At 43.6% G+C, this 16,251-nt stretch overlaps 1 protein-coding gene across 2 annotated transcripts in view; it reads right to left on the bottom strand.

Moving 5' to 3' along the window:
* Positions 1 to 16,251, bottom strand: part of SLCO3A1 (solute carrier organic anion transporter family member 3A1) — a 171,701-nt gene that overhangs the window by 119,589 nt on the left and 35,861 nt on the right. For both annotated transcript variants that reach the window (XM_069866543.1, XM_069866542.1), the window contains exon 2: positions 2,368 to 2,833. In XM_069866543.1, the coding sequence (XP_069722644.1) occupies positions 2,368 to 2,833 (466 nt within the window). The remainder of the gene's footprint in view (positions 1 to 2,367; positions 2,834 to 16,251) is intronic.

The following is a 16,251-nucleotide window of genomic DNA, read 5'->3' as shown; positions in this document are numbered from 1 at the left end:
CGTTTTATCCGGTGACATAGTGTTGCCCCTACTGAGTGAGCATGCTATTATGAGAAAGCAAACTGATATAAATATAGCACAGTGACAGTATACACTCTGCAGCGATTTCCTCTTGAAACAGAGGAGAATGAAGTGGGTAAGCTGCTCAGCCAGCTTTCTGCTAAGGCCACTGAAAATTGCATTGATGACATCAACAAAAATAATCAGTTAAAGACAAATCTCAGCAAGTAATTCTCAAACTGCATTTTAAACTGAGCAATTTGACCTCCTCTCAAGTATCCACAAACCTGAGAAGACACGTAACATTTCCACCAGCAGCTTCTCAATTTATATTCATTCACAGAATAGATTTTTTTTCTGTAATTTTCCCCTGTTCGCTTTTATTTTTACCAGCCAAATTGATTGCAGGTTGATGCATGAATTAATCATCCCATAGCAGAAAACCTACTTGTGATGGACAGGTCAGGACATTAAATTTCATTGTTGGTATGGCTGATTGGTTGAGCGTGCATACCCATGCACTCTTCTGGAAACCATAATTCATATGTAGAAGTCCAGATTGTGATTTTCGTAACAGAAGCCAGTAAACCAAACAGCCCCAGAATGCTTGTGTTTTTATTTTTTTAAACTCTACATGTAAAAAGGAATATGGTTAGAAGGGTATATCTGAACGAAAAATAACGAAACAGCATAGAGTAAGCAGAAATCATTTTTCTGGCAGTATTTTCCCAGCTACAGTTGAACTGCCAGCTTTAAAAAAGTTATTTTAGCATACAAGATGAATGTATCTCAAGAACAAAAAGAATCACTCTTCCTAACCCTCCTCTCATATGCTCTCCTCAATCCTGTTCTCAGACATGAAGCATTGCTTAAAAAATGCCCGTGGAAGAGACTGAAAGAAGTTGCTGCTTCTCTATATCGTTATTTATAATAGATAATCTTAGAATCACTTTTAATTCCAGCTCATCATTTATGATGTTGGCAAAGTTGCTTCAGTGAATCTAGTCTCATTATTCACCTTCGGGTCGTACAGTATCTTCTATTTTATAGATCACTCTGCTTTATCCAGAGCATGTCTTGCAAGCACTTACAGAACCAAATGAAGGTGAATAATGATGCAAGGACAAAGCTAAGTACTGAAATACTACAATTTTATGGCCAGTTACAGGAAAGTATCAGCATGCTTTGAATATGCAGAAGAATGTCTTTAAGTAGCAATACATCCAGGAGTGTCACAGTGTGCTATGTAATTTGCCTTACCAACAGGCCTCTGCACTATCCCAATAGACTTTTCCTGTTCAGAAAGTCGGTGGGACTGTTCAGCTTCGCTGTCTATGGTCACGCTCCAGCCGTGCTCAGTTATCCTGGGAACTGGATAAAAACGTCCCAGCAATGGGATCATCTATTTGGTTGAAGGTCATTTCAACAGAGGGGTGATAGGACAAGCGCATAAGTTTGGGTTACTAGAAACTATGCTAATGAGTGCAGAAGAATCACACACACTTCACTGATTTACTGCACTGGAGCCTTTTATCTAGTGACAAGTCTGGCAGACAGAAGAATGAGCCAAGCTGCTAAGTCTTTTCAGAGAACAACTTCACCTGCAGCCTCTTTAAACTTGCTGGAGGGGGTACCACTGCTGAAATCCTTGAGCACCTCACACCAATAACAAATTTCATTGGCTACATTTCACATCTTAACTATTTGGAAGAGTTTTGCAATATGATCACCAGAATCATCAGTTTCACTTCAGGCTCACCGTTTCTCAAAATAAACCTCAACAACTTCCACATCCCACTCTGTTACAGGAATCATGCTATCTAAGGTCCTGCCATAGGATGCTGGGTCACAGCAATTACTCTATAACAGGCACTTCCTTGATAGAATGTGATGGTGGTAGTGACAGGACATGCATCTTCTCTCAGTCTCCTTAGACTTCAACAATCACTCAGACACAGACAAATGCTTTGGAACATGAAGAGAACTAGAGTACGTTAGGAAGAAAAAACCGATCCTGACATATGCCACTTGGAAATTCTTCACCTAAAACTCAACCATAAGCCACCCATGTCAGATCTGAAAGCAATTTGGGCAAATACAGTAGAATCAATACAATCTTCCTTATCATCCAGTAATAACCACCATGGCTGTCAACCTTTAACATTGCTACAATAAAAGCAAATACTGCTGTTTCCCTGCTGCTTATAACCACTTGGTGTACAGACTCATGCCAAGTTACCTTCACAAGCACAGCAGCACACGGAGAAGAGGTCTCAAGGCATCCTTCCCACTGGCATCACACAGATGAGAAGAACGGGATGCTATACCACAAGGAAAGCATTCAGTGAGAAGTTCAGAGAGCCTTACCTATATACAGGGAGGAATCTTTCCGCCTCACGTGGTCATCAATGTAGGAAACTCCCAGGGGCTGGACAGGGGTAGCACCAATGCCCAGGAGGACCTGTGCTCCAATAAGCAGCAAGTACATCATGTTGGTAGCAGTCCTATTCCTGCAGATAAGGTCCGGGTCTGGTCCCTCATCACTGGTGGACCCGTTGGCAGCACACACATCCCTTCCTTCAGCCCCCCAGCGTATTTCTCCCGACTCATATTCGTACTGGTGGGTTAGAAATTCAGGCAATGCAGAAAGGAGGGCACCCAAGGCCATGACTATCCCTCCACATCCTATCAAGCGTGGCCGGTGTCCTCGGGCTCCGAAGTAGCTCACAAAGAGGATGAGGGCCAAGTTGCCAATCTCGAAGCTGCTGGCAATGACGCCCACATCAGCACTCTGAAGGTTGAATCGCCGCTCCAAGGTGGTTAAAACACTCACCTACAACAGAGAAATCCAGAGAAAATTACTGAAAGGGAATTTGACCTGCCTTCTGTCCTTCCCACATGTTCTGCTAAAGCATAAGTTTCCTTGACTTTCCCTTGAAGCCAAAAGCCTACACATCAAGGACATGCAAATCACAGCGCTGTGGCAGTTGAGCTCCAAGCATGATCTGACTATTCAAATACAACCACATCAGAAGGTCCTAATACCGAGTGACATTTCACAGCCCACCACCTGTCTGAGCACATGTTCACTTTGAAATTCCTGCATACATCAATGTATATTTTGGGTGCCTGCAGAGACCCATGACTCCATGATTGGTTAGCGTCTCTTTGGACTCCCTTTCTATTTGAATGCGCAGCCTTCACATTGCAATCATGATGCCATGGAACCAAGGCACAAACAACATCACACCTCACATCATGCCGGACACCCAATCTTTCTCTTCAAATGAAGCGCAGTTAGCAAGTAGCAGAAAATCTTGCAGATACTTGTCTTGCACACCAGCACAAGGGCATCAAGTCAGTCACAGACAGTGATGCACAAATAGGCAATTTAGCCAGCACAGAAGGATTCTATTAACTTATATAAATAAAATGCTGATCAAAGAGTTTAAACTGTTTGTGGATTAGTTAATGACTGGATTGTCACTTACAGAATATTTTTGAGAAGACAGGCCAATTAAGGTTTACATAAAAGATTTAAAACCACCATAGAGAAGGGAAGATTTAATAAATAGTAGTTATTTAACAGTAAGAAGAGAGAAGCAGAGTCTTCAAATATTTAACATGGCTGCGAAAAAGAGTGACCTATTCTTTATATTAAAAATGGGTAGGACAAGAAGTGACAGGTTTAAACTGCAGAAGAGATGACTCAGTTTAAATACAAGGTGGGGGAAAAATCATATACTTTTACTCCTAAGGATTGTGAAGCAGTGAAATAAGCTGCCTAGAGAGGCTGCAGAGGTCTTTACAAGAGCACAGACCATCAAATGTCAGGAAAGACACATGTATGACTGATCTTGCCATAGGGCAAGAAAACGAATGAGATCATTTCTTGAGACCTCTTCCAGTCTTGATTACATGGTACAATGAAACACAAAGCAGATTTTCTGCCACAGTCACAAAACTGATCAGAGTACACTGATAAAACATTAGGTACCTCACTTGATGTCATCCCTGCTCAAGGAGAAAATTCAGCGCGTGCTCGTGTCTATAGGAGTGTCCCCCTTATACAGGAAAAAATAACAAAAGGGATCTTGAACATGTCATAGAAATGCCAACAACTTTTACCTTGGATAAAAGACGATCTTGTTTCTCAGATGGCAAAAGATGAAGGTATTTAAGGTTGTCCTAAAACCGGCAGGTTACTCTATTAAAAAAAATGTGATAAAGACCTCAGAGCAGAATGCAGCCCCTGGACAGAATAAAAATAGCCTCCCACTGGAGGCATTGAAAAATCTTTGCTGATAAACCTCACAAAGCAGGAGCCAGTCTGACCGACTTTAAAGTATTCTGACAGCAGCTTTTCTCCGGGGGCAGTTGGCCTCTGTTAGGATACACCAGGGCACAGTGGGACAAAGACAGCCCCGTGGGCAAGAAAATGGAGAAATGGAAGCAACCTGCTTGTGCTGCTTTGCATAAGCAAAATCTCCCAGGCCCGACTCTGCTAAGTGTCCAAGTCAGATCTCCACACAGTCTGTTTTAATGATTTTTGAAAATTCAGACTTCATCCCATAGAGGCAGTTATTTTATGTCGCTGCTAAAATTCTCCATCCCCAAAGAGCCAAGACCCGAGCAAGGCAGAGAAAACCCACCCCTAAGAATCAAATCCTATGACTGAAGGCAATGCGATAGCAATAATTCTTTGCACGCCAAAGCCAAGTGAAGCTGTATATGTCAGAGGGAAAGGAAATTGCCACTTCATCTGAAACACCAGATACAGGTACCTGTTGGGATTAAAATGGCTCTGTAATTCACCAGGGGAAAAGGTGTCCTCTCCTGTAAGGGCACAACATAACCTGTACCTGTGCCAGCAACCTCGGCCACGCTGCTCCGAGAGTAGTGCTGGAGCACACATTCAACAGCAACGTCACTCTTCCCAATCCTCCACAGGAGCCAAGGCAACAGCTGAGCAGATGGGGACAGACACTGCTAGAAAACACTACATTGGTATTTCAAAGCAAGGCACACCAAGGTGGAGGGACACAGATAACATCTATCACCCCAGGCTGCCCCACCAGACACTCATGCAACAGAGGTAAAATCATCATCTAGAACACGGGACTGGTTTTATTGCAAGATGTGATCTAACAGGGCTGATGCATTCAGACCGGTAGTACTCCAGACTCAACAGCACACAGCAAATACCAACAGACTCTAAGCAATGCAAAGCCCTTGCCTGTGGGAGCCCTCCTTCATGCTACCACCTCTAGCATGTCCCTGAGGAACAGGGCTATAGCTGAGGTCCCCTCAACACCAATTCTGGCAGAAAAGGATATCTCCCCGAGATAAGCACATAACTCTGAGTGCGCAAAATCATGTCCATGATGCTGATTTCTGAGCTGTACCTAGACAGGAAACTCATAATTACTCATTACAGCTGTGTAAACTGAGGTATAGAGAGCCAAATATTAATGAGACAAGTACAGTCAACAAAATTAATTTGTGATGGAATAATTTAGGCTGGAAGACGGAAAGCCAACAGAAGTGAATTCTAAAGGCCAATTGGTATTAACTAGCATTGGAAGTTTCTTCCACGTTTCAGCCCAGCTGCCAAAATTTAGGCTTTTCCCATACATATATCCAAGAGGCTAGAAAGCAGGGTGGCATTTAGAAAAAAGTGGGTGCCACACCTTACAAAGGACAGACTCTGGACAGTCAGATTTCAAATAAAAGAACTGCATCATTCCTAAGTGCAATTCAGTGACAGTAAATTAATGGCAAACCTGAGAATCAAACCCAGAAGTCCCAATTCTGATTCTGTTCTTATTTCAGCAGGACTTAATTGTTCTTTGCTTTTTTATAAAAAGCTAAACCAGTCACAATAGGGAAACAGAGTCTTGCCATTCCCTCACAGTTTCTTTCTTTGCTTTGGTGAAGAGAGTAAAACAAAAAGCAGAGGAGGGCAGAAAGCAAGCTCCAGCCCTCCTGAAAAAAGCAAGCAGGAGTTCTTATTCCTCTGGTCAGACCACACTGCGTTTCCCAGCCTGCTTCTTCTGACTGTAGCTTTGCCACCCAGTACTATCAGTTCTGTCTTTATTAAGTGGGGTATGGGATGCAGGGGGAAGAGCAGTGAAAGAACAAAACCATCAGATCAGCCTTAAGCATCCAGAGGAAAATAGCATTTGAGTACAAAGTGCTGACACCAACATCAGCAGAGTAGCCTCCAAAACACTGACAGTCATGAGGACAAAAATATCGCAAAATAAAACCAGGGCTAAAAAATAAACCGTCAACATGCAGATTTTTAGCTAGAGAATACCAGGACACAACCGCATCATATGCAGGGTAGCTGCGGCCCAGAGAGCACAGCCCAAATTCTTGCTTTGGCATTGGCTGTGACTTTAAAACACAGAGGCCAACCACAAAAATCAGCGTTAGCACAGCAGAGATGTTACCTGCATTTACTCAAAACAAACCTCTGCCCATGGCCAGACTCATTCTCCCACCCTCCTCTACTGCTCCCCTTATGAGGCTTCCTGAATGTAAGGTGTAATCTGACTAAATACTTGCAGTTTGCATGTGGGATGCTTTCAGCATCCTTTGTAACTGTTAGATAAAAGAGCACTGTACTGCCAGCATTTCCTTTCACAGGCCTGCTCCCCAGCAGATAAGGCATCACCTCTCCTAGACATGAATTCTATTTATCAAAAGTTACATAAAGTATTGCAAAAGACAGGACAGCTCCTGTAAAATACTGACATCATGTGAAAAGGCTGCAAGGATTATAAAAAGTCCCTACGTGCTGAAACCAGGTTGAGCATTCAGGAGTGCAGTCCATGTGGATGTTGGTTTAATAGCTGGGATACGGAGAATGGAGTGGGGTGGCAGCAGAGACACTTAAGATGGACAACATCCTGCTAAAACACAGCGAGGAAACACCAGGAGCCCACGTTATTAGCTGTGAAATTGCTATTTCCTGGCTCCTGTCCATTTATACAGCTGTTTTGCAAGGGCTGGAAAGAATAGATTAAGAGGATATTCAGTTAAAAAAAAGTTTCTAAGCCAAGATGAAAACAGTTACCAGGAAGCTAATAAAACAAACCAGTAAAATATATGCAGACAAGATACACACGACAAGTTTCTAGGAATGAGATACACGTCTGGATTGACCCCAGCTAGGGGTGTGAAACCATTCGCTGGACCAGACAAGTCCGGAGAAGGCACAAGAGGACAGAGGCAGAGACAGCACTGCAATTGTGGCAAATGCCAGTGCCCACGATGTTTGGAACAGCACTGAAGGAGTATGCACCTGTTCTAAAGACAGGTCCACCTTGCCTGCTACTCATGGCCTCGTGTCTGTCCTGCAGATTGGTCCTTAGCAGGTCACTGAGGCCCTGACCAGCGCACTTTAGCTGCAGCACTGTGCACAGACCTCAACCATACCAGCCTCAACTTCTTTCTCCACATTTCAAGGCCTCCACCACCCCCTTTGATAAGAATTGCCCTTCTGTCTCTGTCCTGCATTCGCTGCACCAGCAGGATTCCCATTTCACCCACTCCAGACATCTCCTACCCAGTTTTAAGAGTAGCTCCACTAAAATTTAGCTATGGCGTTAGAGATCAACAGGACCATGTGGCTGTTGTCACTCCACAAGTTCATGCTCCTCTCAGACATGTTTCTGTGAACGCATTACCTAACATACAGCAACAACAAGTAATCAAAACTTTCACTGTGCTTGCACTACCTCCTCTTCCAACAGAGAGAAACACACACGTTTCTCTTGGGTGATTTCAAAGACAACCTCAAAATGATCCATCCAAGTTACAGGGGTCTCCTAAGTCCACCCTAAAACACTCTTCACTGATTGAAAAAGGAAAGTGAACTTACATAATGCACATGGTGATAAATGACCCACATGAAAAAAAACCAACAATAAAACCCAAAAATAAATCAATCATATTGCAAGCCCTCTAACTAAACCCAAGGAAGCTTTTGCCATGCCATTCTGGACTTATTTCAATAATACATGCTCACATTCATCATTCCTGTCCGCCCCAGATCTATAGATCTTGGCATTTCTGAACCGAGGTAAACTTGTTCTCTCTATAGACTGTTTATTTCATATTAATACTCAGCAAAAATGCAATCCACAAACCTATTTCATGCTATTGCCCCACCTTATCACTATGAAATAAACTGAAGGCTGGGGGCACGATTATAGAGTCAGAGACACAGTGCACCGAAAATGAATATCATATTGTTCGTATCTCCAGTGATCAAGTCATATTCACCCACAGAGTCTACAGATAAGTTCATTGTATTAATAATACAGGGTTATATATAGAAAACACATTGACTTTATGCCTGAAGGGCCTTTTAAAAAGGCTTCTTTTTAATGTAAAATACATTTTCTCAGTTATGTGGTAAGAGATTGGACTTGAAGAGACATGTCTGCAGTGCTACAGGGTGTAAAATAATTGCCTGGCAACTATATTCCCAAAGGAAAACAAACGTGAACCATCTCCCACAGTTTCCATTACAGAACTGGGAAACACAAGATTCCTCAAAGAGCCGAAGTGATTCTCCCAGAAACAAAGCCACTGCTTCCACGTGTCTCCACCCACTCCTTCAGCTGTCACCTTGTCCTCTCTTCCAACAGCAACACAGGACAAAGCAAAGAGCACCCCAGAGACAGAGGAAAGCTCTCCTCCATGTGGAGACGTTACCTGTAGGCTCAGCCACCCTTGCTGCCTACCCTCCCCAGCTGACAGCTCAGCCACCAGGCTCAGGCTTCAGACTCAAGGAAACAAGGTTGATCCTCTGCTCTCATGTTTTTCTGCTCTGCAGTTCCAGTGTTGAGAGGATCACTTATGGTTAAGTCCAATTATTTTAAAATGCAGGCAATTCCCTTGGCATTTTGCCCACTCCTTCCATATTGGATGGTTGGGAGGAAGGCAAGAAACTTAATACCCTTCACCTATTCCTCGCCACCACCATTCCTTGCTGTTCCCCAACTAACCGAAACAGTGATGGCATCAGCACCTTCCATCTCAGGCTGCTCATCACTTGTGTCAACACTGTTCCTGGTCCAATAAAGTCAGTGGAAACTTAAAAAAATGTTCTCACCGCAGATGCTGACACCCATGCTGGCTTTGGGCATGCAAACATAAGGGAATGCAAAAAAAGGGTGGCAATATGAACACACCCAAGCTGGCTCTGCTCAAGGGCTGGAAATCATCTCTGCATAGAAATTTGCATTCACATGACAGGGATAATAGATGCTGCAGCTGAACCACTGCTGAGAAGTAGGGTGTTATTAGCTTGGCTGTTGCTGCATGTGCCTATACTATTTCTAGGCCAGCACTGGAAAATCTGCAAGTCACTGTACTGGTGCCATGAGGAGTTTGCAGCTCGGATCCATGTCTCACTGGTGCGAAAAATTCATTTCTAAATTCTAGCAACCAGGTCTGAGCCCAAATTAAGCACTTGTTCAAGGTCAGGATTTTCAGTGGCCTGAGTAGAAAGAGTATTACACTGTGCAGCAAGAGACACAGCACAGCACACTCCTGCTCAAGGCAAGACACGCTTTTTTGGCAACCACCTTTCTCTGAAACCATGCAGAAAACTTTTCTACCATCTCTTTTACCCCACTGTGCATCTCCTCCCCACATTTCAGTAGTAGCAGCATCCTGTGTCACTTGCCCTCAGCCAATGCAGGGTACAAAGCAAGCGTATCTGGGTAACCTAGCTACGCCACAAACACTTGCAGCAATGCTGTACGCTGTTGCATATTGTAGACAGAGCATGTTGGCACCCACAGATGATATCCTGTTTGGTCAGGAGTTGATACACTCAGTGCAAAGCAACAGTTTGTTTCAAAAGAGCTTAAACCAGGAAAAAAAAAAAAAGGCATGTGCCTCTCGAAGTTAAATGAGTGTATTTTCCACTACTCTATTGAAATTGGGATCCACACTGATCTAACGTGCAATATAAAAAGCTAACCTGTAATCCAGGCACTCATTGCAAAAAAACAAATACAACAGTGCCATTATCTTCACCAGCTGTTTCCTAAGGATCCTGCACAGGAACCAAGGGACTGATCTGCTTTCCTTGCCTCCCTTGAGAAAGGGAAGGAGCACTTCCCCATTTAGTGAGGTGCGAACAAAAAGATTGTCAGGGGTGTTATCTGTAACCTACCCCCTCATACCCATCACAGAAAGTTAGCATGAGTCACCAACAGCTCAAAATAGACCCAGGTACAGAGGACGGGGCCACACTGAACTTCTGAGCAAAACTCGGAAGGTTTTCTCTACTGTTCAGAAGATGCGCATCACAGCTGAGAGCTGCGGTTTTTTAACATGCTGAAGTCCCAACCTATGGTGCTATTAGCACAACCACAGACCGAGTGACCACACAAAGTTTCTTGCCTCAGAGCCCACTGGTTCAAGATTCACCTCACTGTGTGAAGGCAAGGTGATATCTTAGTCTCTGACAAGGTATCTACATAAATGCATCCAATGCCAGAATCCATTTGTACCCTACACTTCTCTTTAGCAGCATACATACAACAAAGCTAGTGGATTTTTTAATCCTTATTTATTTTGTAAATGTTACGTCATTTTCACTGGTAGAAAAAAAAAATGCATCTTAAGTATGTAAAGTGGCAGAAACCTCAACTCTGCAACTGCCTTTTTGCAGGTTGGGTTTTGTTTTTTTTTTTTATAAAACCGTAGCACAGAACAGTGATGCTGGCACATTTCATATCCAGAGGGTGAAGAACTCCATGTGGAATAAGTGCACAGCAGCAGGGCCTTGCAAGCAGGGGTGGTCATTAAGCTCCATCAAAGCAAACAGCCAAGGGAAAGCAGTTGGAGCCTCTTTGACGGGTTCAGAGGTGGATCTCCTATTTTTCCTGTGGCCAGCAAGTAGGCATAAAAGGACAGAGAAAGAAGAATTTAAACCGTAAATAACTCAAACATAGGCTCCTACAGCATCAAAGGCACTCTTGGCCATATTCAGAACTGGCAACAAGATTAAAACTGGGCACCCTTCTCCTGAGTTCACTTCCAGTGGAGAAAGGGAGCTAAAACTGATGTCTCTGGAAGACTTAGCAGAAAAAACGCCCCTTCTTATCTACTATCAAAGCACTGGAGAAGCAAGATCCTAAGCTGTCACACTGCAACACCCTCACTTCTCCACCTCCCCAAATCATTGCAAGTTTGCTTGTTTATCTAACAAAACACTCGCCAACACAACATTTCTATGCCTGCAAAGAAAGCTTTCTACTATTAAACAGGTTTTCTACTAAGCACAGCATAAAACATTAACACAAGCTTGACATGAAAACCTGTCATGCGAAGGACTTCATGTTATCTTAACTTATGATCAAGAGCTGAATTCAGGGCTCAGGGTTGCATCTGAGTTACGCCACAGTGCAGATCAAGGAGAGAGGTGTGCAGAGCTGGTTGCAGAGGCACTCCCAGCTGCCAAGCAAGAGCCAGGACAGAAATGACACAGGCAGGACACTCTGGGGCAGCATTAATAGAAGCTTTGATGGAAACTGAATTCAGTTTTCATGGTTGGAGGACAACAGTGATTATATAAAAGCTATATACTGAGAGAGGAGGTTTTCTGACAAGTCCTACTACTTTCCTCCTCATCTGTTCTGGCTCTGCTGATATCTCTTGTGCTTCTCTTCTCACTCAGCAGCACGGATGCCCGGCTACAGCAAATGGGAACTCGGCTTAGGGAGAAGTTAGAGGCATTTCTCATTAACCAGTACATGATATGCGTTAGTTTGGTAAGCCTGGGGAGGAAGCAAGCTGTTTAAAAGGGAACCAACAAAATGGCCACACTGCATTGTCAACCCACAGCACTTCATAACAAACTCATAAAAGAAACGCCAAACTACCCTAAGTACCTGGAGGTGGAATCAGGGTCTCTCTAGCACCCAACTTGCAACATCCCTAGCTTATCCCAAAGCCACATGAGCTGCTTGCTTATTCCTATCACACTGCGCAGCCCACACAAGAGCTGTCCGTGTCATGCTGCTTATTTGCTAAGTAACACCTCCTACAAAGCTGTTCACAAACTACTCATTTCTCCTTCCACGTTGTCTCTCTGCAGAGCCAAGGGCAAGAATCGGAGCTGCGTGCCAGCTACTGCCAAGCATTACATTGAAGAATGGAGCAGGTTAGGAGGTAAGTGCAGGGGGTTCATAGCACAAACAGACAAGTTGGGTCTTGAAACTGAACTTAAGCTTATGCCCACCTGAGAATGTATTATCTGAACGTGCTCTGTTTGAAGAATGGGGAGTGGAAGTCATAAAGGACAGACTTACGACAGTTGCATGTTTAAGTTGGACAGTCCTGAGCACAACACAAGCCATGCAACTTTACATGCTGTACCATGATATCATCTCCCCATTTTGCCACTTCTCAAAGGTAGTAAGCCTCTTTCCTCCCGAACAGAAGGTGATTTACAAGTGTCTTTTAAAATAACACACAAATAACACACAGGGAATAACAAGATTCTTACAGTTAAGGAAAAATTAAACGGGAGATCTAGCTAGAACTTGCAGACTTGTCATAATCTCACTTGTCTCAACGTGTTCCTGTAAAATGGAGATGGGAGCACGGTTTCTTGGGACTCACTATGAAGTGAGCTATCAAAAAGCCAATGAACAAATGCATCTGCTAAGGCTGTACACACAGATGGCTGAATTTCACCCCTGTGTCTGCGGCATTAGCAACAACCCGTGTCAGAGACAGGCACTGCACAGCAGATGACAGGGTCCCCTCACTGTAGAATCACCAGACCCTGCAAAAATTCAATGAGCACACGCAAGGAAAACAGACATCACCAGCTCTTCCACTTATCTACTAAAGTCTGACATGAGCAAAAGCACAATATGAGAGAGGTTCCCATGGAGGATTACTGTCCATACAGCAGTGGCACACCAAATTCTGAGAGGAATACACAATTCAGGCACTGTAGAGGGGCAATGGTTTTGCATTCAAAGTTCAATGCCAAGCCAGAGACATTCATTAACCAATTAGTGCTCACATTGGCTGCACAAACTACCTTCTTTCTCCCTGTATTTTCCCAATGTGTTTTCTCTTAACCCTGATTTTGCAGACGCATGGCAGACTAGCCAGAACAAGAGCTGCATGCATGGCTGCAGTATTCCCACCACCAGCAGGAACCTGTCACCTCCAGGTGCATTGCTCAAAACCATGATAAGGGTCACTGGGAAATACACAGCAAGCAAAGGGACAAGAAAGCCATATGCATGGAAACCAAGAAAGACAAAGCCCCTAATATCTCAGCAAAGTGGCCCATGCAATCCCTAAGTATAAGTTTCTCAAACTCGGGGATGACACTAGTAGACCTGGGACAGAGAATGGGGATGAGTCCAGTCCAGCCTGCATGAGGGAAACTGCAAACCGGTACCTGCATTAGCCTGTCTGAAGGCTGCCTTAACTGAATGGGTTCGACTTGTGGAAGGATTAATCTTCATCCAGTCTCACTTCCTACTATGCTAGATCTTCAGTTGTCTTTAATGAAAGCCTGTTAAAGTATTCCTAGCAGCTCCATGCCCATTTTCTTGCCATCATACATATCTTCAATGGTTGTTTCAAATCCTGTGTTTTCACCTTCTTCCACAGTTCTTCACTCATCCTTCTCAGACAACTTCTACACAAAGTCTGTTCTCCTTGTATGCAGCTTCTCCCTGGCTCCTGCCTCCTCAAGGTACTAATTACAATACAATTCATTAGTCAGGCACATAACATTTAGACTCTGAATTTGGCCTGCTTTATATGAAGCTAGACACCACTGAAGCAGTCCATTACAGTCAATGACAGGGAGAGTTTTCAAAAACACTTCAATGATTTTGGAACAAGAGTTCCATTTTCACAGAGACTCAAGAGTACATCACTTTTGTCAACAAGAATATGGCTCAAAAAGCATCTCTGAAAAATAACACCCTTGGGCTCTTTTAAGATCCATCACTACCAAAGAGCAAGAAGCTCTTTTCCTGTGAAGGCTCAGAAAGAAAAGAGCTACATGCTTCAGCCCTGTGGTTTCAGGCAGGTGTGAAGGAAGCACAGATACCATTCAGCTGGCAATAAGGCTGCATTAAAGCCCAGGGTGACGGGAGAAGCCTCACAGATCAAGCAGAGGTAGGATAATAGAAGATCACCATCCCATTAATTCATTTAATTCAATGTGTTGTGGTAGCTGACAGAGACCTAGTTCATGGTCCACACCAGGTTGCCTTTCATTTCAGTTACCATCACTGTAGCAGCTCAGTGGTAATCATCCCAGCTCATAAGATGACCATGAAGCCAGCCAATACCACAGCTGGCACATTTGCAGAAGGAGAGAAAAAGCCCAATGAAGGCATGGGGAAGTCCATGACAAAACCAGGAAATGAGCCCAAACATCCCCGGTCTGCATCTTCATCAGAAAATATAAATAGTAGTTGTTCCTCAGCCAACAAGCATTATCCCACAGGCAAAGCTGTCCTGTCCCAAGTCTGCCACATATCGCATTGTCCAAATGCGAACAAAACCAGATTTCTCTGGGCACGAAAATTAGCTTTCACTGATGAAGAGAGTCAGTTTGGACATGACAGCTCTGGACAGCCAGCTGCAAAGCAAAACCCTGGCTTGAAAACAGTGTGGCAGGGTTGTTCCTCTTGTCCCTGCCAAGATGCCACCATCAACAGAATCTGCCTAGCCAGTAGTACAGGCTCAGAGGAAACAAGTTGCTGTTTCCCCATCATCTCATCTCTCACTTGCACAAGCCAAGGGAGCAAGGGAGAGTGCAAGGAAATAGAGTGACATGGACTCCTGGAAACACTCCATGAACTTAATTTTTCGTGATGCTGTCTGGACACCAAGAGTTCTGAGCATAATCAGGATGCTGAGAATCAAATTGAAAGTATATGAATCTATCCAACATGCACTAGAGGAGGCAAATAAAGGAGAAAGCAAAGGTCATTCTAGTCTGGCTTGCACTTACAGTGTAGCAAAGTTCTGTGCATCTCTTAAGAACCCCACACCTTGAAGCCTCAATGCAATGCCTAACAGAAATCTGTAACGTTTCTGTCAAATTCAACACTGGAGTGACCAAACTCATCATCAGAGTAATGAGACACACTCCATTCATGCCAAAAGGTGCTGTATGCTAAACCAGGAAACCTCATTTTTTCCACAGGCCATTTGCAGAACATTTTTGCTCATTTCAGCCAACCACTTCCCCAAACATATAATAACATCTGAGAGCAAGTCATTTTGAAGATGAGGAAACAGAATATTGAGCTGGGACATTACAGGAGAAACGGGAAAAAAAATTCAGACATGAGACCATACAACCTTATACCAATTGCCAGACTCACTCTGTCTTCCACGAGAAAGAAATCCAATTCAATGAAGCCATATGACGACTGTTTTCTGTAGCCCCACTTGAAGGATTCTCTCTATATGTAAAAGGAGTTAAATTTTCCAAGAGGTTAAATTCTGCCTTCCTACCTCCATGCCAGACTCTCCCTCTCTCTCTCCCTTGACTCAAAGTCCCAACTACAGAGTCCTCAGCTGTTTTATTCCTAACACTGTCCTGGATGAAAACAAGCCAGTTTCTCCTGCCAACAGCCCTCTGGTCACAGCAATGCAGAGAAAGCAGAGAACTTTGCATCCACATTTACCCTCCAAGTTATTACCCTTCTAACCAACTGCTCACTGGATGCCTGCCCATAGAACACCAAAGCTGCAACTTATTAATGTGGGAGCATCATGAAAACTCAGGTAACAAGGGGCCCTGGACACTGCTCAGAAGATTTACTTCAAGAGTTTGTAATTTGAAAACGGCAGAGAACTGTTTCTAGACATTGCATCCAATATTTCCCAAGAGTCATTACACAGAACTACAGTAATTCGTTAGGGATCTATTTAACTAAGAAGGTAAAATAAAAATTCTGGCAAAAACCTTGTCCAGCACTGAATTCAGCTGAATTATTCAAATCAACAAATGCCATCTCAACTACAAAAGGCTACACCATAAGGATCAACTGCTTTCTCAAGACACAGCAAGAAGAAATTTGAAACTTCTGCCTTCTTGGTCAGAGCTAGCACTGAGATTAAGAGCAACACAGCAGCCTTGATGCATCCTAATCCACAGGAAACACTGGACTTCAGTATAGGGCCAGCATTTGAGAAAGCTTGTACAGCTGTGCCAAGTAACACAGC

Source organism: Phaenicophaeus curvirostris, chromosome 12 (genome assembly GCF_032191515.1).
Source record: "Phaenicophaeus curvirostris isolate KB17595 chromosome 12, BPBGC_Pcur_1.0, whole genome shotgun sequence".
NCBI lineage: Eukaryota > Metazoa > Chordata > Aves > Cuculiformes > Cuculidae > Phaenicophaeus > Phaenicophaeus curvirostris.
Note: the sequence above shows the minus strand (reverse complement) of the source record. Positions and strands in the feature narration are given on the sequence as shown.